At 45.1% G+C, this 24,359-nt stretch overlaps 1 protein-coding gene across 2 annotated transcripts in view; it reads left to right on the forward strand.

The window, feature by feature from the left end:
* Positions 1–24,359, forward strand: part of LOC129821917 (latent-transforming growth factor beta-binding protein 4-like) — a 76,519-nt gene that overhangs the window by 23,049 nt on the left and 29,111 nt on the right. For both annotated transcript variants that reach the window (XM_055879655.1, XM_055879656.1), the window contains exons 5-8: positions 8,240–8,446; positions 18,551–18,787; positions 22,783–23,072; positions 23,503–23,605. In XM_055879655.1, coding sequence (XP_055735630.1) covers positions 8,240–8,446; positions 18,551–18,787; positions 22,783–23,072; positions 23,503–23,605 — 837 coding nt within the window. The remainder of the gene's footprint in view (positions 1–8,239; positions 8,447–18,550; positions 18,788–22,782; positions 23,073–23,502; positions 23,606–24,359) is intronic.

The raw sequence follows: 24,359 nt of genomic DNA on the forward strand, positions 1-24,359 counted from the left end.
ACTAATGGGATCCACAAAATCTCCTGCCCCTATGACCTCATGGCATGTTGAAATGGCTTTCTGTGGTGGTGGATGGGAACCAACCTAATCTAAAGGGTGAAACTGGCATATTATTCACGAGGGCGGACACAATCTCCCACAACGTCTGTGGCACCAGTGACCTATGAGATGTTCCAGTCCCTTTAGCTCAGATTTTAACTCCATAGTACCGGAATCTAACAGGAGAAAAATACCTAAAAAAAAATTTAAAAAAAAAAAATATATTATGGCATTAGTTTGCCTGCCATAATATGTAGAACCATGCTTTAGTTTATGTACTGAATGTACTTCAAGTTGTCTGGTGTGGTATTCATTTTTAGATGCGATACTAAGCTCTGACAACTTTACACTACTGATTTGTAGGGTAGTGTAATGGTCACTCAGTGCTATTCAAGACATGATCTCATAGCAAAATAGCACATTAGTTGCACTTACCCAACACCACAAGCAAGAGCACTATATTTCTCTCAGCAACCTGGTTTGATTTTAACAGTGTAAGGCCCATTCTAAGTATTGTACAGTTGTGTCTATATACCACTACTGTGCCCTACTCTTTTAATATCCAATAGGTGACCGTCACTCGAGCAGAGCATGTTGTCTCGCATGGAAAGAGAGAGTATGACTCTATAATGCTTGATTTTCCCCTCAAAACCCAATTTAAATGTCTGCTATAAAGCTTTAATCCAAGTTTCCAAGTCAGAGGAGTAAGGGTCAGGTTTGACATTTTTTCCTATTTTCCAGAAGTGAGACAATGCCTTGAACATTTGGAGTAATCTGTCATTCCACAAGAGCTGAGGGTCCTGTTTTTTTGTATCCCCTGACCTCTTTAAGTACCCAGGAACTTTGAGTTTTTTTTCCTGCAAATGTTTGTGTAAGAGGTCCTTCTCTAAATTCCTCCATCGGTTTAATAGCGTTAGTACTTTCCCCCCCTCGTCTCTTGAGTGGCAAGCAGGAGCATTGTGTATAAATAAAGCCATTGTAAGCACAAGAGAAAGAATTCATTCCCCCTCCCTTTGCAATCCCCTATAGGCTAAGATTTGACCGGGCCATTGACCAATGAAGTGATCCTCTTTTAAATTGTATTTTTACCTTTATTTAACTAGGCAAGTCAGTTAAGAACAAATTCTTATTTGCAATGACCCGTTTTGTCCTCCCTGTCATTTCAGTTTTCGCAACTGTCAATCACACTTGGTAATCTCACTAAAGAAACTTCATTTTAAAACAAACAAAGAATTAGCACACACCCTTTAAGGGCCAAAGTCTGCTATGTAATGTGGACAGTTATTTCCAATCGTTCAATCTCTTCATAATGTTGATCTGCTGTTTCGCCTTGAACCTGATTAAAACAAGTCTGGAGAAAAACCCTGCAAACATAAAGGCCCTCCATGTAACGATCGTCGTAATATTCTTCCTCGGACGAGGAGAGGCGAGACGGGTCGGACCAATATGCGGAGTGATTAGTGTCCATGATTATTTATTATAACGAAACTGAACAGGAAACAAAAGAACACCATGAAACAATCGACAAACAGTCCCGTGTGGCACGAATGCAGACACGCGATACAACCACTCACAAAACACACGTGAAACCCCGGCTGCCTTAGTATGATTCTCAATCAGAGACAAACGATCTACAGCTGCCTCTGACTGAGAATCATACCAGGCCGAACACAAAAACCCCAACATAGAAAAACACACATAGACCAACCCACCCAACTCACGCCCTGACCAACTAAATAAATACAAGAAAAAAGGAAAACAGGTCAGGAACGTGACATAACCCCCCCCCTTAAGGTGCGAACTCCGGGCGCACCCGCATAAACTCTAGGGGAGGGTCTGGGTGGGCGTCTGTCCACGGTGGCGGCTACGGCGCTGGTCGTGGTCCCCAACCCACCACAGTCAAACCCCGCCTCCGTGGTCTCCTCCCACTGGCCACCCTCCATGTCAAACCCACTCTACCAAAAAGCAGCACCGGACTGAGGGGCAGCACCGGACTGAGGGGCAGCACCGGACTGAGGGGCAGCACCGGACTGAGGGGCGGATCCTGGCTGGCTGGCTGGCTCTGGCGGATCCTGGCTGGCTGGCTCTGGCGGATCCTGGCTGGCTGGCTCTGGCGGATCCTGGCTGGCTGGCTCTGGCGGATCCTGGCTGGCTGGCTCTGGCTGGTCCTGGCTGGACGGCTCTGGCTGGTCCTGGCTGGACGGCTCTGGCTGGTCCTGGCTGGACGGCTCTGGCTGGTCCTGGCTAGACGGCTCTGGCTGGTCCTGGCTGGACGGCTCTGGCTGGTCCTGGCTGGACGGCTCTGGCTGGTCCTGGCTGGACGGCTCTGGCTGGTCCTGGCTGGACGGCTCTGGCTGGTCCTGGCTGGACGGCTCATAACAGACGGACAGCGCTGGGAAGGCAGGCAGCTCAAACAGCGCTGAGCAGGCAGGCAGTTCAGGCGCCGCTGGGCAGACGGCAGACTCTGGCCGGCTGAGACGCACTGTAGACCTGGTGCGTGGGGTAGGCACTGGCTGCGCTGGAGAGGAGGAAGGCTCTGACAGCGCTGGACAGGTGGGAGCAGCTGGAGAGAGAACCCGGAGAGACAGCCTGGTGCGGGGGGCTGCCACCGGTGGACTGGTACTTGGAGGTGGCACCGGGTATACCGGACCGTGAAGGAGGACACGTGCTCTTGAGCACCGAGCCTGCCCAACCTTACCAGGTTGAATGGTGCCCGTAGCCCTGCCAGTGCGGCGAGGTGGAATAGCCCGCACTGGGCTATGCTGGCGAACCGGGGACACCATTCGTAAGGCTGGTGCCATGTATGCCGGCCCGAGGAGACGCACTGGAGGCCAGATGCGTTGGGCCGGCTTCATGACATCCGGCTCGATGCCCAACTTAGCCCTACCAGTGCGGCGAGGTGGAATAGCCCGCACTGTGCTAAGCACGCGTACTGGGGACACCGTGCACTTTACCGCATAACACGGTGTCTGACCAGTACGACGCCCTCTCACTCCACGGTAAGCACGGGGAGTTGGCTCAGGTATCCTACCCGGCTTTGCCACACTCCTCGTGTGCCCTCCCCCAAGAAATTTTTGGGTCTGACTCTCGGGCTCCCAACCGCGTCGCCGCGCTGCCTCCTCATACCAGCGCCTCTCTGCCTTCGCTGCTTCCAGCTCCGCCTTGGGACGGCGATATTCCCCTGGCTGAACCCAGGGTCCTTTACCGTCCAGGATCTCCTCCCAAGTCCAGGAGTCCTGGGTTTTCTCCCACTGCTGTCGCTGCCCGTTTGCACTCCGCTTGATCCTAGATTGGTGGGTGGTTCTGTAACGATCGTCGTAATATTCTTCCTCGGACGAGGAGAGGCGAGATGGGTCGGACCAATAAGCAGAGTGATTAGTGTCCATGAATATTTATTATAACGAAACTGAACACGAAACAAAAGAACACCATGAAACAATCGACAAACAGTCCCGTGTGGCACTAATGCAGACACGCGATACAACCACCCACAAAACACACGTGAAACCCCGGCTGTCTTAGTATGATTCTCAATCAGAGACAAACGATCTACAGCTGCCTCTGACTGAGAATCATACCAGGCCGAACACAAAAACCCCAACATAGAAAAACACACATAGACCAACCCACCCAACTCACGCCCTGACCAACTAAACAAATACAAGAAAAAAGGAAAACAGGTCAGGAACGTGACACTCCAGGACCAACTTTAAAGGCCATTGCCAAAGGCCACCATCTCTCACGCAGACGTATACACGCTCAACCTAAAAATAAAGAAATGTAATAATTTATCTGAGCAAACCAGAAACCTTTCAATATATAAATTCAAACAATACTTTAAAAGCATTTAAATATAATACATAGGAAGTTGTGCTGGACTATGGTAGATGAAGAATCAATCTATCTTTTTAGACTGTTAGAGTATTTACCTGGTCAATATGTCAGTGTATTATTTGTCTGTAACTGTGTGTGTGAAAATGTGATTGTATTTTAATGTTTAAGGACTCTTGGAAGGTTAGTCCAAATGAGGACTAAAATAAATCAAAATAAAATCAAACCTCCATAAAGATAAACCACACACACACACACACACACACACACACACAGAGTATAACACTTCAGTTCCATTCTTGATACTTTACAGAGCCACTAGACTGATTGATAGTATTTTGGTAGCTGTTGCTTCCATGCGTGGAGGGGCAATCTGTTGTAATACTCCTATCTGTAGAAAATGTGGATGCGTGTGTGTGTGTGTGTGAGTAGGACAGGACTGGTCTTGACAACTGGCAGAGGGATTGAGTGCACTGAGACAGACTCAGGCTGCACTAAACGTCCTGCACGGTGACATGTTGCGTTCGGATTCGTACAATTTACTGGCTATTTAACAGCTTTTTACTACAGTTCCAGACAAAGGTTTGGACACACCTATTCATTCAAGGGTTTTTCTTTATTTTTACTATTTTATACATTTTAGAATAATAGTGACAACATCAAAACTATGAAATAACACATATGGAATCATGTAGTAACCAAAAAAAGTGTTAAACGAATCAAAATATATTTGAGATTTGAGATTCTTCAAAGTAGCCACCCTTTGCCTTGATGACAGCTTTGCACACTCTTGGCATTCTCTCAATCAGCTTCATAAGATAGTCACCTGGAATGCATTTCAATCAACAGGTGTGTCTTGTTAAAAGATCATTTGTGTAATTTCTTAACCTTCTTAATGCATTTGAGCCAATCAGTTGTGTTGTGACAAGGTAGGGTTGGTATACAGAAGCTAGCCCTATTTGGTAAAAGACAGAGTCCATATTATGGAAAGCTCAACAGCTCAAATAAGCAAAGAGAAACAACAGTCCATCATTACTTCAAGACATGAAGGTCAGTCAATGCAGAACATTTTAAGAACTTTGAAAGTTTATTCAAGTGCAGTCGCAAAAACCATCAATCGCTATGATGAAACTGGCTCTCATGAGGACCGCCACAGGAAAGGAAGACCCACAGTTAACTCTGCTCCAGAGGATAAGTTCATTAGAGTTACCAGCCTCAGAAATTGCAGCCCAAATAAATGCTTCAGAGTTCAAGTAACAGACACATCTCAACATCAACTGTTCAGAGGAGACTGCGTGAATCAGACCTTCGTGGTCGAATTGCTGCAAGAAAAACACTACTAAAGGACACCAATAAGAAGAAGAGACTTGCTTGGGCCAAGAAACACGAGCAATTAACACTAGACCGGTGGAAATCTGTCCTTTGGTCTGATGAGTACAAATATGAGATTTTTGGTTCCAACCGCTGTGTCTTTGTGAGACGCAGAGTAGGTGAACGGATGATCTCCCCATGTGTGGTTCCCATCGTGAATCATGGAGGAGGAGGTGTGATGGTGTGGGGGTGCTTTGCTGGTAACACTGTCAGTGTTTTTTTTAACTAACATGGCTACCATAGCATTCTGCTGCGATACGCCATCCCATCTGGTTTGAGCTTAGCGGGACTATCATTTGTTTTTCAACAGGACAATGACCCAAAACACACCAAGAGGCTTTGTAAGGGCTATTTGATCAAGAAGGAGAGTGATGGAGTGCTGCATCAGATGATCTGGCCTCCACAATCACCCTACCTCAACCCAATTGAGATGGTTTGGGATGAGTTGGACCGCAGAATGAAGGAAATGCAGCCAACTAGTGCTCAGCATATGTGGAAACTCCTTTAAGACTGTTGGGAAAGCATTTCAGGTGAAGCTGGTTGAGAGAATTCCAAGAGTGTGCAAAGCTGTCATCAAAGCAAAATTTGGCTACTTTGAGGAATCTAAAATCTAAAATACACTTTTTTTTGTTTACTACTTGATTCCATATGTGTTATTTTGTCATTTTGATGTCTTCACTATTATTCTACAATGTAGAGAATAGTAAAAAATAAAGAAAAACCCTTGAATGAGTAGGTGTTTCCAAACTTTTGACTGGTACTGTATAGCTAATGAGTACCAACCTTGGAGCATTTTTATGGCAGTATTTGAAAGGTTATAAGTGAATACTAATTGGACTACAGTTTTTCCACTGGCTAATATCCCTAATAAAACACTCAAAAAGGAGGCAAAACAACCTGCTGTGACCTCATTGACCCGTACTAGAAAACATTGTGAACACCTGTCCTGAGCAGACACCAATACCTCCTGCTCCTCCCCCAGCAAGACAGGAACACACAGTCCAGACCCAGACGGCTCGTCCCAGCGGTAGCATGGTAATTTACTGTTTGTCCTAGCCTACACCAAGGCCCTCCCCTCTCTCTCTCTTTCTGGCAGTGTATCCCAGCCTCCAAGTCCTGGCCCAGAATGACGCACCATGTTGCGCTACAGGTGCGGATCAGACCAGTGGTGCAATGCCTCCACAGGTGGTTCAGACACTTCATATAAGGGATGACCATTGACCACAGTACCAATGTACCTGTAGTTTCTTTCATATTTTTGTTTGTTTGTAGCAGACGCTCTTATCCAGAGCGACTTACAGGAGCAATTAGGGTTAAGTGCCTTGCTCAAGGGCACGTCGACAGAACCTCGAGGATTCAAATCAGCAACCTTTCAGTTACTGGCCCAACGCTCTAACCACTAGGCTACCAGTTCTCTCTGGGTTCTAGTTTGGTCCATTCCCATGAGCTATATTACGTCATTCTCCCAGATTTGTTGATAACCCATATAAGCTTCAAGTCAAACATAACCCTTTCAGTACTTAACCTTACCAAGCCTTTGATGTGGTCTGGGGCCTTTTGTGAAGTTGACTGGCGCATGCCTCGCTCGCTGTCCTCACATGTCTTACAGGTTTTATACTGATGTAGTAATACTGGTGAAACTGGAGATATGGTCTGTAATGGGGCACCTGTGTTTGAGCCCAGTCCAACGCAGCTGTTTGTCTTCCAAACTCAACAAGGAATTTCTGCTCAGCTTTGTTTCGGGGTTAATTATAAGTGAATATAAAGAACACGTCATGTTTGTAAATCTAACGACCATACAGTTTTAGCTAATAACTTTTTGACATTACAATGAATTTCTTTGTCAATTGGTTTTATATTTTCCATTCTTTACCATTCCTTTCCTAGCTAAATAATGAGGTGTTTCCATCAACCTCCTTTTTTCAAATGGGGTTGGGATGTTTCCGGGGTTTATATTGATGAATGACCATAAAAGGATGATTTAACATTTGTCTCCTATAGTTTTCTCAGGTAGTGAAAGTGATGTGATTTCACCCTTGATGGCTTACAGGTCCAAGTGCTTACAGCGGTAAGAGTGATGTGAGCCAGTGCAACGTGGATGCACGTGGGATGGCACGTGCACGTTTATTTCCACTGTTGCTCAGGCGTGAGCTGGCTCGGTAGGGCAACAGGTTTAATGCACATTGTGTATGTCACAGTAGAGCCTGTGGGGCTTGTGAAATGACATTTCTGAAAATGTGTAGCAAAAGGAAAATAATTTCCCTCCTCTTCCCCCCTGCCTTATGAGCAGAAAGAGAGAGATGACTTCACCACCATGGTTTACAATGCCAGCGAGGACCTGAAACTCAAACCTTGCCTCACCCCCCCAAGCCCTCCTTGTGGTCTCTTCCTCAGATGACAGGACGGTCCATGTTATGAAACTAGAGGGGGGAGTGGGGAGTATAAGGAAAAGGAGGGAAACAAAACAGATTACGGTTACAGCATAACGGTAGGGCACAGAGACATGATCAGGGGCTGCAGTGAAGAGTTAACAGTACAGGGTGATGGATTGGATCCCTTATAAACATTGTGTTTGGAGGCTCGACCAGAGCATTCTCGCTATACTGCTTCCAATTAAGTGGACAGGCACTAAGAAAGCTTAAAAAAAACACACTTGTGCGGGTGCTTCTCTCGTCAAAGTTCCTCATTTCTTGGGTTGGTGTGTTTAGGAAAAAAGGAAAGGAAGCGTTGGGTCTGTTTTTCTTCCTTTCCCTCCTCGTCCTGCGCCAGTTGCAAGAGAGAGTGTGATTGAACAAAGCGTACGAGTAAGCGTGGAGTTCACTGGCCTTCTCTCACATCTCTTCCTGCCGTACTTGGCAGCTCTTCTCCTGGATCTCTGTGGTGTCTCTTCTCCGTGGGATGCATCGGCAGTAATCGGAAGGCACCATGCTCCAGCTCAGACCCAGGTTCAGGCTCCTACCGCTGCTCTACCTCTGCTTCGTCTTCTTCCCCCTTCCAGCCAGAAACCAGACCGCCGGCCACCGAGGAGGAACGGCAGCAGGGAGGAGAGGAGCTGAGCGCATCAAGGTGCTCTTCACCCCGACCGTCTGCAAGGTGCGCTGCACCCAGGGACGCTGCACCAACTTTTGCGAGCAGGGCAATGTGACCGCTCTCTACATCAGTGAACAGGGGGACCGGGCTGCGGTGGGACCGGGCTTCAGAGTCTGTAAGTTATCTAATTTCTTACCTCTGTTTACCATCTCTCTCTGTACGCATGCAGTATACTGTAGTCTCTCCTAGCCATAAGTAGCCAGAGGAGTCACTGAGACCTCCCACTCAGGGGTCCAGACAGAGTGACATTAGGAGTAAGCCACTGGGACGGATGAGCTGGAGGTGTGGTTGTAGCATCACTGTGATTTTTAGGTCAGTGGTGGAGACAGGTTTGGGAGAATGGTATGGGTTAGACCTTAAATGTGGACAGGTTGGAGGAATGAGAGAGTAGCCCCTTGGCTCTGCTGGCCTCCTTTACAGGTATTCACACCGTCTTGAGAGGCGACCATCCAGACATGTGCATACAGTGTATATTTACCAAGGCTCAGAGCCCATCCTTACATGAGATCCAACTCAAATAGTGACGTGTGTGTGTGACGGGGATAGGCAAAAACAGAAAGATTGTCTCCCTTCCAGCACCTTGAAAAATATATGACCAAACATCAGGGTTAATGTACTCTTTGATAGATCCATTCTACATGCCAGGGAATCTCTGTCTCCTCTGACTGTGTGTGTGAATGTGTGATCTTATGACAGTGAATAATTTGTTCTTTGGATGTTCTTTGCATGTATTCTGTCTGTTGCCATATTAATAGTGTTGCCATCTGTATGGGCAAGACAGACAGAGAGCTATCCGCTATCTGGTCTCAGACCAACCATGAAATATTACAACTTGTTTTCTTTAAAGATAATGGTCCATATTTCCATAGAAATTACACTGAACAAATATATAAACGCAACATGCAGCAATTGAAAGATTTGACTGCGTTACAGTTCATATATGGAAATCAGTCAATTTAAATAAATTCATTAGGCCCTAATCTATAGATTTTACATGACTGGGAATACAGATATGCATCTGTTGGATACAGATACCTTTAAAAAAGGTAGGGGCATGGACCAAAAAAACAGTCAGTATTTGGTGTGACAACCATTTGCCTAATGCAGCTCGGCACATCTCTTTTGCATAGAGTTGATCAGGCAGTTGATTGTGGCCTGTGGAATGTTGTTCCACTCCTCTTCAATAGCTGTGCGAAGTTGCTGGATATTGGTGGGAACTGGAACACGCTGTCGTACATGTCAATCCAGAGCATCCCAAACGTGCTCAATGGGTGACATGTCTGGTGAGCATGCAGGCCATGGAAGAACTGGGACATTCTCAGCTTCCAGGAATTGTGTACAGATCCTTGCGACATGGGACTGTGTATTGTCATGATGAATGGTACGATAATGGGCCTCGGGATCTTGTCACAGTATCTCTGTGCATTCAAATTGCCATCGATAAAATGCAATTGTGTTTGTTGTCTGTAGCTTATGCCTGCCCATAGCTATCAAAGTGGCTGGTCTCAGACGATCCCGCAGGTGAAGAAGCCGGATGTGGAGGTCCTGGGCTGGCGTGGCTACACTTGGTCTGAGGTTGTGAGGCCGGTTGGACGTACTGCCAAATTCTCAAAAATTACGTTGGAGGCTGCTCATGGTAGAGAAATTTACATTAAATTCTCTGACAACAGTTCTGGTAGACATTCCTGCAGTCAGCATGCCAATTGCATGCTCCATCAAAATTTGATGTGGTATTGTTGTTTGACACTGCATATTTTAGAGTGGCCTTTTAGTCTCCCCAGCACAAGGTGTACCTGTGTAATGTCCGTGCTGTTTTAATCAGCTTCTTGATATGCCACACGTTTCAGGTGGATAGATTATCTTGGCAAAGGAGAAATGCTCACTAACAGGGATGTAAACAAATTTATTCACCAAGTTTGAGAGAAATCACCTTTTTGTGCGTATGGAACATTTCTGAGATCTTTTATTTCATGGGACCAACACTTTACATGTTGTGTTTATATTTTAGTTCAGTATACATTCCATATCTGACTTTCCCTTCAAGTCATTTTGACGGAAGTTATTCAAGTGTGCCTCTATCGACCAACAACTTCTCATGCCAGAGAAGACATGAGAAAAAGAGTTTTGTAGGACAGTTGGATTCAGACGATTTTCTGTTCTTTGTTGTTGCTGAGTGTCAAGAAGACGCACAAGCCCAGTCTCCTACTGTATATCACTGCTCTAACACTTAACCCCAATCCCAGTCTCCTACTGTATATCACTGCTCTCACACTTAACCCCAATCCCAGTCTCCTACTGTATAGCACTGCTCTCACACTTAACCCCAAGCCCAGTCTCCTACTGTATAGCACTGCTCTCACACTTAACCCCAATCCCAGTCTCCTACTGTATAGCACTGCTCTCACACTTAACCCCAAGCCCAGTCTCCTACTGTATAGCACTGCTCTCACACTTAACCCCAAGCCCAGTCTCCTACTGTATATCACTGCTCTCACACTTAACCCCAATCCCAGTCTCCTACTGTATAGCACTGCTCTCACACTTAACCCCAAGCCCAGTCTCCTACTGTATAGCACTGCTCTCACACTTAACCCCAAGCCCAGTCTCCTACTGTATATCACTGCTCTCACACTTAACCCCAATCCCAGTCTCCTACTGTATAGCACTGCTCTCAACATGCAGGTGCACAGAGGAGATATATCATGAGGTCTTAAACCACATGCAGGGTTATATTCATGGTCTGTGGCAGAAAAGAAATACAGGGGAGGAAATAAAGTGGTATTCTTACCGCCCCTCTCCCTTCTCTCTCACAATCTCTCTTTATATACAGTGGGGAGAACAAGTATTTGATACACTGCCAATTTTGCAGGTTTTCCTACTTAAAAAATCCTACAATGTGATTTTCTGGATTTTCTTTTCTCATTTTATCTGTCATAGTTGAAGTGTAACTATGATGAAAATTACAGGCCTCTCTCATCTTTTTAAGTGGGAGAACTTGCACAATTGGTGGCTGACTGAATACTTTTTTGCCACACTGTATGTCATGCAATAAAATGCAAATGAATTACTTAAAAATCATACAATGTGATTTTCTGGATTTTTGATTTTAGATTCCGTCTCACGGTTGAAGTGTACATATGATAAAAATTACAGACCTCTACATGCTTTGTAAGTAGGAAAACCTGCAAAATTGGCAGTGTATCAAATACTTGTTCTCCCCACTGTATCTCTCTCTCTCTCGCTCACCAGCTCTCTCTCTCTCTCACCTTCTCTCTCTCTCTCTCTCTCACCTTCTCTCTCTCTCTCTCTCTCACCATCTCTCTCTCTCTCACCATCTCTCTCTCTCTCTCTCTCTCTCTCTCTCTCTCTCACCATCGCTCTCACCATCTCTCTCTCACCATCTCTCTCTCTCTCTCTCTCCCTTAGCCTCTTTATGTATTCACCCTTCCTCTTGATCTTGTTGCCCAGTTTGTTATAATCCTGCGTTAATCACTTCTGTAATTCGGAGTGCAACTTCTTTACACACTCACTACCTCCTAGACTGAGCCGTTAAGACAGACCGACACACAACTCCAAATACATCCTGGGATTTTAAGTGGAGATTAGCTGCATTTGTTCAGTAATAAAACTACATTTCAGTGACCAGACCACGGCTGCCTCGTGTCTGGCTAATCCGAGAGATTGTGTGTTTTTGTCTGTGTTTTGATACGCTGGGCCAGAATGTACTTTCTCATAGTTTCTGAACAAGCCTTAGTTTTATGTTCTGAGCCAGAGTGCCTTAACCCTTCATGGGGGCCTTCTAGATAGTTAGTTGAGATGAGAGGAGTTAGTTGCATAATGTTTGGAAATTATGGACGGACACGACTAGGGCCGTTGCGCATTTCATTTTTATTGATTTATTTAACTTTTTATTTAACTAGGTAAGTCAGTTAATTAAGTACAAATTCTTATTTACAATGACGGCCTACAAAAAGGCAAAAGGCCTGCGGGGGCAGGGGCTTTTTATTTATTTATTTGTATTTTTTTTAACCTTTATTTAACTATGCAAATCAGTTAAGAACAAATTCTTATTTACAATGACGGCCAATCCCGGCCAAACCCGGACGACGCTGAGCCAATTGTGCGCTGCCCTATGGGACTCCCAATCATGACCAGATGTGATGAAGACACCACAACACAGAGAGACCTAAGACAACAACATAGCATGGCATATGAAGCTAATCACAGCCACGTGTTTCCTGTACTAGCATCATGTGCATCAGTGCTGGCTTGTTACCATCATCACATCATTTATATAACAACCTCTGGTTTAGAGGGGGTGGGAATGAATGCACAAGATGACCATGTGATGTCATGCTTAAAATGACTGCCTTGAAGATGGCTCTTGAATTACCTAGATTATTTAATATCGAAGTAAACTTGGAGTCACATGATGACAATGTGTGTGGTCCTCCCACTACGTCGGGAAAGCATGCAATTTATCAGGCAACAGATGGAATAAGTGATGATGAACTTCACAGGGTGGTGAAAGTGCACGGTGATGAGCTTGATGCTCCTTTCCAATAAATATCCAGGGTCTTATTCTGGTGACATGATAATGACGCTTGGCTGTCGTTTGACAAATAAAAATTATCTTGTTCTTTTGTCCATAAAATCTCATCATGTAGGCTATACGTGTGCTCTAGCCAACAGCGTGCAGATAGCACGCAACATTCTTGGTGAGAAAATCATCAGTAGAGTTGAATGCACAGAAACTCATTTAACTTTTCTTTTTTTTCTTCTCTCTGTACGTCAGAATTTAACCGCAAAATGTATTTTTACATGCACTACGTCATCACGTACAGCCTTTTATCTGCAAAAAGTACATTTGATGGAAACACATCTCTGGTGGAAAATGTGCATATTGTTTTCATGCGGATTTTTTTATATTATCATTCAAATCTGTCGCCTATTGGATGTAAACCTAGCTAATGTAAATAGCCCGGGTAGACATTTGATTAACTGTTCAGCAGTCTTATGACTTGGGGGTAGAAACTGTTCAGGAGCCTTTTGTTCCCAGACTTGGCGCACCGGTACCGCTTGCTGTCTATGACTTGGTTGGCTGGAGTCTTTGACAATTTCTAGGGCCTTCCTCTGACACCACCTGGTATAGAGATCCTGGATGGCAGGAAGTTTGGCCCTAGTGTTGTACTGGGCCGTACGCACTACCCTCTGTAGCGCCTTGCAGTCGAATTCCGAACAGTTACCATACCAAGCGGTGATGCAGCCAGTCATGATGCTCTCAATGGTGCAGCTGTAGAACTTTTTGAGGATCTGAGGGCCGATGCCAAATCTTTTCAGCCTTCTGAGGTGGAAGAGTCATTGCCGTGCCCTCTTCACGACCGTGTTGGTGTGTTTGGACTATAATAGGTTCTTTGTGATGTGAACACCGAGGAACTTGAAGCTCTCGACCCACTCTACTACAGCCACGTCGATGTGAATGGGGGCGTGTTCGGCCCTTCCATTTCCTGTAGTCCACGATAAGCTCCTTTAACTTGCTGATGTTGAGGGAGAGGTTGTTGTCCTAGCACCACAATAGCCAGGCCTCTGACCTCCCTATAGGCTGTCTCATCGTCGTCAGTGATCAATCGGGCCTACTATCGTTGTGTCGTCGGCAAACTTAACGATGGTCTCGGAGTCGTGCGTCCTGTAGGCATGTTTCTCAATGCAAGCCTATGTCTACAGTCAACTTTGAACATTGCATTCATTCATAATAACCCAGACTTGGTAAGCTTTAAATAGCTGCCAACCCAGTTGTTTGTTTTCCCATCACCTGAGTAATGAGTAATACCCCATATATTGTATAAACGGGCTCAGGGAAAGTCACCTCCCCTTCTGTCCACTTACCACACGTCTGGTTTATAGGCTTGTTCCTAGACTGAATGATGTCAGCGCGAAGTCACACTTGCGTACAAACAAGACCCCCCCCCCCCCCCCCCCCCCAATGCACACATACCATGTTAGTGGCCGGTAACATGTCAGGTGGGGTAGCATGAAACAGGCAGACCAGGAACAATGACTCACTCTCCCCTAGCACCATGCATGTTAAATTAGACAGACAGTAGACAGTGCTCCACTGTACACTAGTGTAAATTACACTATTGTTTTGTCTTGCCATACTTACAGTATAGTCTCTCTCTCTCTCTCTCTGGTCCTATTGGCTATGACCCAGTCGATGCCCTCTATCACAGACATGTGAAAAATGTCTGGTCAGGCAGAAGTGGCCAACAGAGCCCAAAATATCTCTGTGAATATCTCAGGGCATGTTTAACCATTCAAAGAGAGACCTAACTATCCAACTATTCAAGGTGCCATGGCAAAGTTGATCTGGGGTGGTTTGGATAACTGCCATTCTGATTAGTTTTATTGTTGCAGTTGGACCTCATGATCTCATGCTGATTGCCAGCTGCACTGAGGCAAACTACATGAAACACTACAGTGAGTCTATTTGCAAGTAAGCATTTCATTGTACCGTGTACACTACGCTGTATCCTTTGAGTATGATGAATAAACTTTGATTTGATTCCAAATTCCAGCTGCTTTGTTTTAGTAAAGTTGCATTGCTGGTATTAATTCTGCGTTCACCTGATACATTACAGCAGAAAGCTGAAGAGTAATTATCTTCCTCACCCACATTGAGGAGTATTCAGGGTTGTCTTGCTAAAGGTACAGGCCGGGTGTGCATGAGGACATCATGCGTTAAGCATCTCTGTTCAAGCTGTGGAAACTATGGCCAGCTGAACCTTCCTTCTCCTGCATACAAATAGGGAGCTCAAATGGCATGTTTCTTTGAGTTGCTTCAAAACATCTCCCTGTACACACACACACACACACTTTATTATTCTTTCCAGGGAGGGCTAATGCGGTCAGCCTTGAAGTACACACAACATCCTCCAAGCATGTAGCTGTAAAGCCTAGCTGTAAAGCCTGGGGAGACAGGAAGTGATTTCACGGGGGTTCCACTGGTGTCCCACCATCATTTAGACAGGTAATGTGCCTCTAAACACCAATTAAACAGCCTCTGGTGAAAACTTAATCTCTACATGGTGTGATAACCTGTTGTTCCACACTGGCCTGAGAGTTCTACTGCATTACATGGATATGAGTGCAGTGAAAGACATGGGGATCTTTGAGAAGAGAGGGCTGACGTCGTGGGTCTCATGGAGGGCCTGAGGGGAACTGGGTAGCTGCTCACATCACTGTTTTTCATGGGAGGCACCTGCACCTTTGTCTGGTTACCCATCCACACCGCTCTGGCCAAACGCCACGCCCACTAACATTTCTTCTCCACAATGAATCAGGTTTGCTTCCTCCCCAACGACTTCTCGAATGCGAACACATTCAAACCGTTCTGATTGGTCCCAGAAACCGATGGGTTGGACCAGAGCTGGTCTACATGAATCAGGAATCACGTCATTTTGACATCAGCACAAACGACTTCTAGGATGGTAAGTTCAGACTCATGTGGGGAGCGATTGATAGAGTAGCGGAATTAAATTCAGGATGAGTCGTCAGGCAATCTGCACCCTCCCCTCTCTCTTTCTGTCTTTCTCTCACTCTGTCTTTCTGCCTCTCTCGTTACCCATTCTGTCCCTCGCTCTGCCTGTCTTGTTTTGTCTGTTCTTCTTCTCTTGTTGTGTCTCTCTTTCGCTCTCTCTCTCTGTCTTTCTCTTTCGCTCTCTCTCTCTCTCTCATTTGCTCTCTCTCTCTTTCGCTCTCTCTATCTCTCTTTCGCTCTCTCTCTCTTTCGCTCTCTTTCGCTCTCTCTCTTCCGCTCTCTCTCTCTCTCTCTGTCTTTCTTGATCTCTCTATACCTAATTTCTACTCTCCCTGTGTAAAATCTGGTGGATGTATCCGTTGCATCTGGAGGGACTCACACGTCCGACTCGGAGCAAACAATTAGGTCACCTTCTCAGTTTGCATACTGCACATCACCACGGCTGCTCATCACCACGGCTACGCCACAGCGGGGAATACACACACTGATACACTGCATATGCTCAACTCATGATTTCTCCACCGGAAACCTACTCCACACAGCAGAACGCTGCTGCTCTAGCCCCGGAAGCCGGACACAGGCTCTCTGCGATAGGAAACTAGAGAACTCCTAAGTCACTGTACTGTAAATTCCTCTTGTAAAAAGCCTGACAAAAACACCAACCTTTTTCCTGTTCCTCGCCATGGCCTCTGGAACAATGGGCGAGAGCATGACAGAAACTGAGAAAAGAGACCTGTTCGGTAGTTGCTGACACGCTCACTGGAGCCCAGAGGACTTCGTATACAGACGGAAAATCAATTCTGTGCCACCCCTAGGGAAACTCAAAATGATGGATCAGTGTGTACTTTGGACAGCCTTCAGCTGCCGTCGTCTTTCCAGGTTCCGAAAGGCTCGGGGAAAGGTGAAGGCCTATAATCAGTGTGACTGTCGGGACCTCATACAGTCCAATAGTTGTGTTTTACAGTATCCTCTCCAAACCACTCTGATGAGATGTTCACCTCAGAGGAAACCGCTTTAGCTGAACCCTCTGTCTTGATTGCAGGCTCATTTGAGTGGTAAATTACCACAGAACACAAATGCAAAGAGTGTCCTCTTAAGGAACTAACACTTTTTTCCCCAATTTTGGTCTAAAATGACATATTCAAATCTAACTTCCTGTAGCTCAGGACCTGAGTCAAGAATATACATGTTCTTGATACCATTTGAAAGAAAACACTTTGAAGTTTGTGGAAATGTGAAATTAATGTAGGATAATATAACACATTAGATCGGGTAAAAGATAATACAAAGAAAAAAACATGTGTTTCCTATATTTTTTTCTCCATCTTTGAAATGCAAGACTTAGGAGACTAGGTGCCATTTGGATTTTGGCCACTAGATGGCAGCAGTCTACGTGCACAGTTTTAGACTGATCCAATGAACCTTTGCATTACTGTTCAAAATGTTGTATCAAGTCTGCACAAGTGTGCCTAATAGTTTTTTTGAGGTACAAAACTGTGCACTCTCCTCAAACAATAGCATGGTATTATTTCACTGTAATAGCTACTGTAAATTGGACAGTGCAGTTAGATTAACAAGAATTTAAGCTTTCTGCCTATATTAAACATGTCTATGTCCTGGGAAATGTTCTTGTTACTTACAACGTCATGCTAATCACATTAGCGCACGTTAGCTCAACCGTCCCGTGGGGGGGACACCGATCCTGTAGAGGTTTAAGAGAAAGCAGGTTTATATTCTACCCAATGACAATATGGATAGAAAGTCACACAAGTAGGTTCATCAGTACCTTCATATTTGTCTCTTTCTCGCTCGCTCGCTCGCTCGCTCTCTTTCTCTCTCTCCCCCTCACTCTCTCACCCTTCCCTCCCTCTATCATACTGCTTCAGATATTGTTTACTCACGAGGCTGAGTTGATCCTTCTGGCCCAGTGTATGATGGACAGACAGTTGGCCAAGGAGATGCATAATGGACTGATTATAGTTGCTGGAAAGATAATTCTGTTCAGCTAACTGCCAGGCATCTCTCTCTTTCTCTCTCTCTCTGTCTAGCTGCAGTGCCATGGTCAATTATTTTCCATGGACTTGGGCATGGGCCAGGGCCAAGTTTTCCAACGTTGTTATTATTATTATTATTATTATTATTATGCACATTAATACAGCACAGTCATGTGATATGGAAAGCATGTGCTGGTGGACAGAGTAAGCAGAGGCATGGTTTTCATCAGAGTGCTGCTTGTCTTCACTTGTTTTCCATTCATTGTGATAAAAACAGGGGAAACATTGTGTGCTCTGTTGTTTTTGAATGGCATTGTTTACAGTGTGTACAAACTGTCTATCAATTGTATCTGTCACAAGGACATGTGTTGGATGTTTTCCCTTGTTTTCTTGGTTGGCCAGGTGGGCGTAAAAGTGTTCGACCCTGCCCTTTTTGTTTTGTAATGGGATCTGAATCGTGAGTTTGTGTTGTTACATTTGAACGGCAACAGGGAGGAACTCTTGGCCCTAATGGTAACCGAACCATGGAAATCACTACAGGACATCAAACAATATGGTTATTGTTTCTCTCAGTGCCCGAGTTCTATTTCAGTTGTTGATGTCTTGGACTCCATGTTTCTCCCTCACTGAGGTCAGAGTTTACAGAGCCGTTCTGTTTCCCTCCCTCCCTCCTCTGTTTCTCCTCCAGTCCTGTGCCCCATGTTGTGTCAGAACGGAGGGGTCTGCATCCAGAAGGACCGCTGCCTCTGCCCACCAACCTTCACTGGCAAGTTCTGCCACATCCCCGTGGCCACGCCCTCCTCCAATGACATTGAGAAGCCTCCGCGCAGCCCCTCGGTGCTGGCCAGTCAGCAGCTGCTGACCCAGTCGGAGTACATTCTCCCCCTGCAGAGCCAGCAGCAGAGCCACAGTCAGCCCAGCGGTGGTAAGTGTGGCAAGGCCGGCCTCATTGGTGGCAGTGGTGGGATCTGCATGGTGATGAATTAAACAATGTATACGTTAGACACAAATCTTTAAAGCAGAGTCCAATGTCTCTAGTGAAGGAGCCTCTCCTTGACAGTAAGACTGGGATAAAAACGTACAATAAAACTCTAGAATGAGCACAACGACAGCTAATTCTCTGCATTTTGATGGACTGATACTGAAATGAAAGAAAACAGTGCTTTTTTAAATGATCAAATGAACCATCATTAATTGCCTAATAATGCATGACAAGTTATGCTTACGTCTGACATTCAGTCATCTGTGGTTTGGCTTTGAGTGTGCAAAAATGGTCAACTAAGGTTCACGCGTCACACAGTTACATAAAGTGTGTCTTTCCTGTAGATGAATTACATTCAAACTGCACCGTGTGTGCTGGGCTCTACATGACTGTTTTCCCTTGGCCAGTGCTCAACACTTGAATTGTACCTATTGGTGCCAATAGGTAATAAGCCTTGAAACACGGACAGCAATTCCTCGAGGTCTCTGAGACATTCACAATCACTCATTTCCCATTGTTTTAACATCATTACAATGCATATGAGAACACTCCGATTCGGCTACTTGCGAATACTTGCTCTCACTGACTTTCCAAATGTGCATTTTTGGGTGTTATGACATCCAGATGTTTCTGACCAAATTGAATCAGTTGACATACAGTACGCTCTTAGATGGTGAAGTATATTTGTACAACATGAAGAAAAGCCAAACACTGACGTTTCCCTGCATGGCGGTACTGAGACCCTGGAAAATGCACATCATCATATTTGCCAATCGCAACTAACTACGCAGTCGGTGAAATCTGAAGCTTTAACAGTTACACTGCAGTTACAGATGGCACTTGTTTCAGGATACAGTATGGTTGGTAATCTTCTGCTGCCTTTGAAGATGTTATCATAAGAATGTGACCCTGAGCGCATGTGTATTTATCCATGCTCTATAAAGCTCAATGACATCAGTGTGGCTTGTTTTCGCTCCAAGGGGGGGTGGGAGGGCTGGTGAAACACAACCAAAAGTTAATGACATTGAAATCTAAGCAGTATGCTGAGCTCGTACTAACAAATGAAATGTCAGGGTCAGTTATGTTGACGAGCTGCTTCTAAAAGTCCACGCTTTATTCCAGGACTGGGAGAGTGTTTTGGGAGTGGTGATCTGAGGGCTTACGCAAACTCACTGAGGAGGCCTACGTTGAAGTGGGGTCTTAGACTTAGCTGACCTGCCAATATAGTACCACAGTATGAGTCATAATACCCATAAAGCCTAGCGGTCAAACAAGGAAATGGTTCCAATAATTTTTTTCACCATTCATTTTTCCCATAGGGGATTTTAGAAACACTTAAAATAAGGGCTGTGTTTAGTGTAGGCTTACTGTGGCATGAGGTTTTGATAACTGTGTAAATCTCTCCAGGACAAGGTGACTTTTATCAATATATTCACCTGTATTTTACCCCCCAAAAATGTTATGCTAATTAGCTGCTAATGTGGCTATCATAAAGAACAACAAATGCCATAATGATCTGGACGAGACTGACGAATCGAGGCAAAGGTAAGGATCTCTGGATTAACTATCTAATGTTAGCTAAATTTAGTGATGAATAAATTGGCTACATTTCTTTAAATTGACAATTCTGTGAACTCTCTTGTGCAAGTTTTAAATTGACACAATACCTGTTAGCAAAGGTGTCAGATAGAGAAGATGTGCAGGGCTTGCAGGGATTCTGTAGTCTTGCATGATGTCTACTTTAATGCAAATTAGCATTTTCAAATCTGAATATATTGATGTCACCTTGTCCGAGAGAGATTTACATGGTTATCAAATGTCACGCCAGGGTAAGCCTTCACAAAACAAATCAATATTGGAAAAACGATTGGAATCATGTCCATGTTTGATTGCTAGGTTTTATTGGTATTATGATACCTACACTGTGGGGCTCTATTCTGTAGTGTTTATCATAAAACGTCTTTGTCCATGCACATCTCGCAAATCCACTTATATCAGCAATATACTATACATCTTTCTGATGGCAATTCTGCTACACGGATATTTGTTCTAGTGCAGCCAGACGCTTACAATCTATTTCCTTGGCAACTTGTGATGCAATTTAGCATCACAACCACAGTTTGACAACCATCAATTTTACCACCACTTAGGGCTATGCAGCCTGTGGTGAACGTCATTCAGTCATTTACTCTCTTCGCTTTAGGAGGAGTGTTTGAATGCTCTGTTCATCTCCTTGCGGCTAAACGGCTAACTTTTCATGCGTGAACCTTGTGAGGTCACCTTTATTTTTCTAGTGTGAAAAACAGACAAAGGACACCTCTGTTGTGCTGTCAGGACCAGCTGTGAGGACGAGGTCGGCCATTACTGCAACACTGGCCCGTATGACACAGCCAGACAGTGTGAAGTTATGAACAGGCAATTAAAAACGGGAATGAGAACCACAGTGTGAAGTAGTGAACAGGCAATTAAAAATGGTAATGAGAACCTACGTAGTACATTTTGTCACAACTCAAGTGGGGTGTAGACAAGCAGCGAGTAAATTCCAAATGACCTCAGAGTTAGTCTATGAACGGTTATGGGGATACCCTGCAGGGGTGAGACAATGGGATTGCTTGTTAACCACAGAGAACTGACGCCTGAGACATGTTTGGATCCAAGTGAGCCTTGTGAAATCCACAGCACGATCATAGAACAAAAGACCAGTTTTCACTCTGATTGTTTTGGGGCAAATGAAAACACAGTCCAAACTGCATCTGTAAATGAAACATTGTGTTGGCTGCATATCTCCAGGGCCCAGTGTTAACGGTTGCGTATAGCCCTGAATAGTAAACCAGGTGCTATGGGTCTGATATTACGGATGGGTAGGAAGTAAAGACTCCCAAGGTCCTGGGTCTTGATTTTAATGAGCCTTGTTCTCCGCGTTCTCGTTTTTTTCAGCCTAGAACAAATCGTGCACAACAGTTCCTTTAGCATAAACAGATCTGGGACATTCAGTCACCCAGAGTTAACTGATTATCTCCTTGCCTTTTTTAGTCTGTAAATAAAGCCCAAGAAAAGGTTGCGGTATGAGTCAGGTTTGGGCCTTCCGCTCAGTCTGGGCCTCTTGGCAGTGTAGTAGCGACACCGTGGGGGAAACGTTGTGACAATGCAGTAATAGCATGTTTTAGGAGAACAACCACTCCATTTTCAGACATACAGGGGCGTGGATACCCCACACACACCTTCCTCCAGATCTTACGATCTGCTATAGTAACAGGACTTCACACTAGCTTCCTAACAAGTTGAATTTTTTATCCATCTTTATTTAAACAGGTAGGCCAGTTGAGAACAAGTTCTCATTTACAACTGCGACCTGGCCAAGGTAAAACAGTAAAGACCGCCATGCAATATTTACCTTTGAATTTCAACCACATCAAAGACCGTGTCACGCACCAAAGGCACCTCACATACATGGCAGCTCCCATTCATATCCACTTTCTTAGCCATCAGCAGAAAAATGCAAAGTCAATCATTCAGCGGGTGGTAAATGTGAACGACCAGGACAGCGTTCAAGTGAGAGGTCCATCATAGGATGACCTCTGACCCCTGGAGGCACAGTGGGTCAGGTCAGGTCAGCCTCTGTGCAGACTTTGTGGAGTCAGTAATGTTTGCTAATGCTAACCCCCACTAGCTAACCCCTAACCTCCTCCCAAGTGGCGCAGCGGTGTAAGGCACTGCATCTCAGTGCTAGAGGCATCACTACAGACCCTGGTTCGATTCCAGGCTGTATCACAGCCACTGATTGGGAGTCCCATAGGGCGGCGCACAATTGGCCCAGCGTCGACCGGGGTAGGCCGTCATTGTAAATAAGAATTTGTTCTTAACTGACTTGCCTAGTTAAATAAAGCTTAAATAAAAAATACATTAAACCCCCCACTCTTCTCTATCCCTCCCACCAGCATCTGGCTCATCCATGGTGAAGGTGCGGGTGCAGCACCCACCAGAGGCCAGCGTGAAGATCCACCAGGTGCTGAAGGTGGGCTATGGGCCAGACACGGTTCGGGAGCAGTCAGAGACGGTGACTTGGTCAGCAGGCCTCTCGGGGGCCAGCACCAGTGTTCTGCCAGGGGAGAGGGCCGCAGCCACACCACCTGAACCCAGAGTCCAGGCCCAGACCCTCCACGGTAACTCCACCTACACAGAATCTTCTGTGTTCAAGTACTGCTTCAGGGAGGTCCACAACGGCCAGGTGAGACTTTGCAGAGGAATTTCTTCTACGATTGATACCTACAGATAACTGCCAAAATAAAGGAAACACTTGAGTAAATGAGGGAAGCAAAGTATATTGCAAGCAGGTGCTTTCACAAAGGTGTGGAATTAACATCTCATCATGCTTAGGGTCATGTATAAAATGCTGGGCAGGCCCAGTTGCCCATTATTTTTGGCTACCATGGCTAGAAGGTGCATTAAAGCTGTTCTGGTGCCTCATGGTGGCCCAACATCCTATTAAGACACTTTATGTTGGTGTTTCCTTTATTTTGTCAGTTACCTGTATATATGTCATATGCATCAAGTGATGTAGCTAAGTCTTGAGCAATCCATTAGAAATGGGTGGCATCTCTCATTGTGGTTGTGCCAGTTTAAATCCAATGCTCTTTTCTTCTCCTCTATCCCCTCAGTGCAGATCACCTCTCCCAGGACTCAGGAGTCAGGACACCTGCTGCAGAGGGATTGGACTGGCCTGGGGCATCAACGAGTGTGTCCTATGTCCCCCTAACACAGGTAAAAGACCCCCCCCCCCCCCCCCGCTCTAGTAGTCACCTGTCTGACTTTGCTCTTTTGTCCGTGTCCCTCTTCTCTTCAGCTACACTTGTACTTTCCTTTCAGTCTTTCTATCACAAAGTGGGTTCATCCTTTTTCTCCCATTTCTTGCGTAGATGCCCCCCCACCTTCTGTCCCCTTTGTGTACCTACCCCTCATCTCAAAGCCAATCATTGTATACCAGAAACAAATGGGGCGGTCACTGCTGATTTAGTAATCCCAGGTGCAACAATCACAAATTAGTTACACCTGTATTACACTGATCATATGTACTTTGTTTTTTGTTTACGTATACATGTGTATAGCTGATGGAATGTATTGTAGATGACACCTGTACCATGTTTGTATTTTGTATTATTGCGGAGTGACACTTAAATACATTTTTTGAAAATGTATGTCCCATGCTACAGTGTAGCGGCTAGCCTACCAGCTTGTTCTTGTCCATCTCACCTTCACTACCTTATTCACATTGACTCTGGTTTTTCAAAAGACAGGAATGCTGTAGATTGGAGTGGAATTCCTTTTCGAAACCTTATACCAGATGGCCTTGCTCTGTTGTCTGACATGAAATAACAACTTCCGTAATATCACATTATTAACCAGATATACACAGCACATAAAGTTGTTTTACTCCAGACCTGACTAACCGGACTGGAATGTACTTTTCTCTTAGCCATATTTGTCCATAAGTTGGCTTTACCCTCTCGCCTCCTAG

Source organism: Salvelinus fontinalis, chromosome 24 (genome assembly GCF_029448725.1).
Source record: "Salvelinus fontinalis isolate EN_2023a chromosome 24, ASM2944872v1, whole genome shotgun sequence".
NCBI classification, from domain to species: Eukaryota; Metazoa; Chordata; class Actinopteri; order Salmoniformes; family Salmonidae; genus Salvelinus; species Salvelinus fontinalis.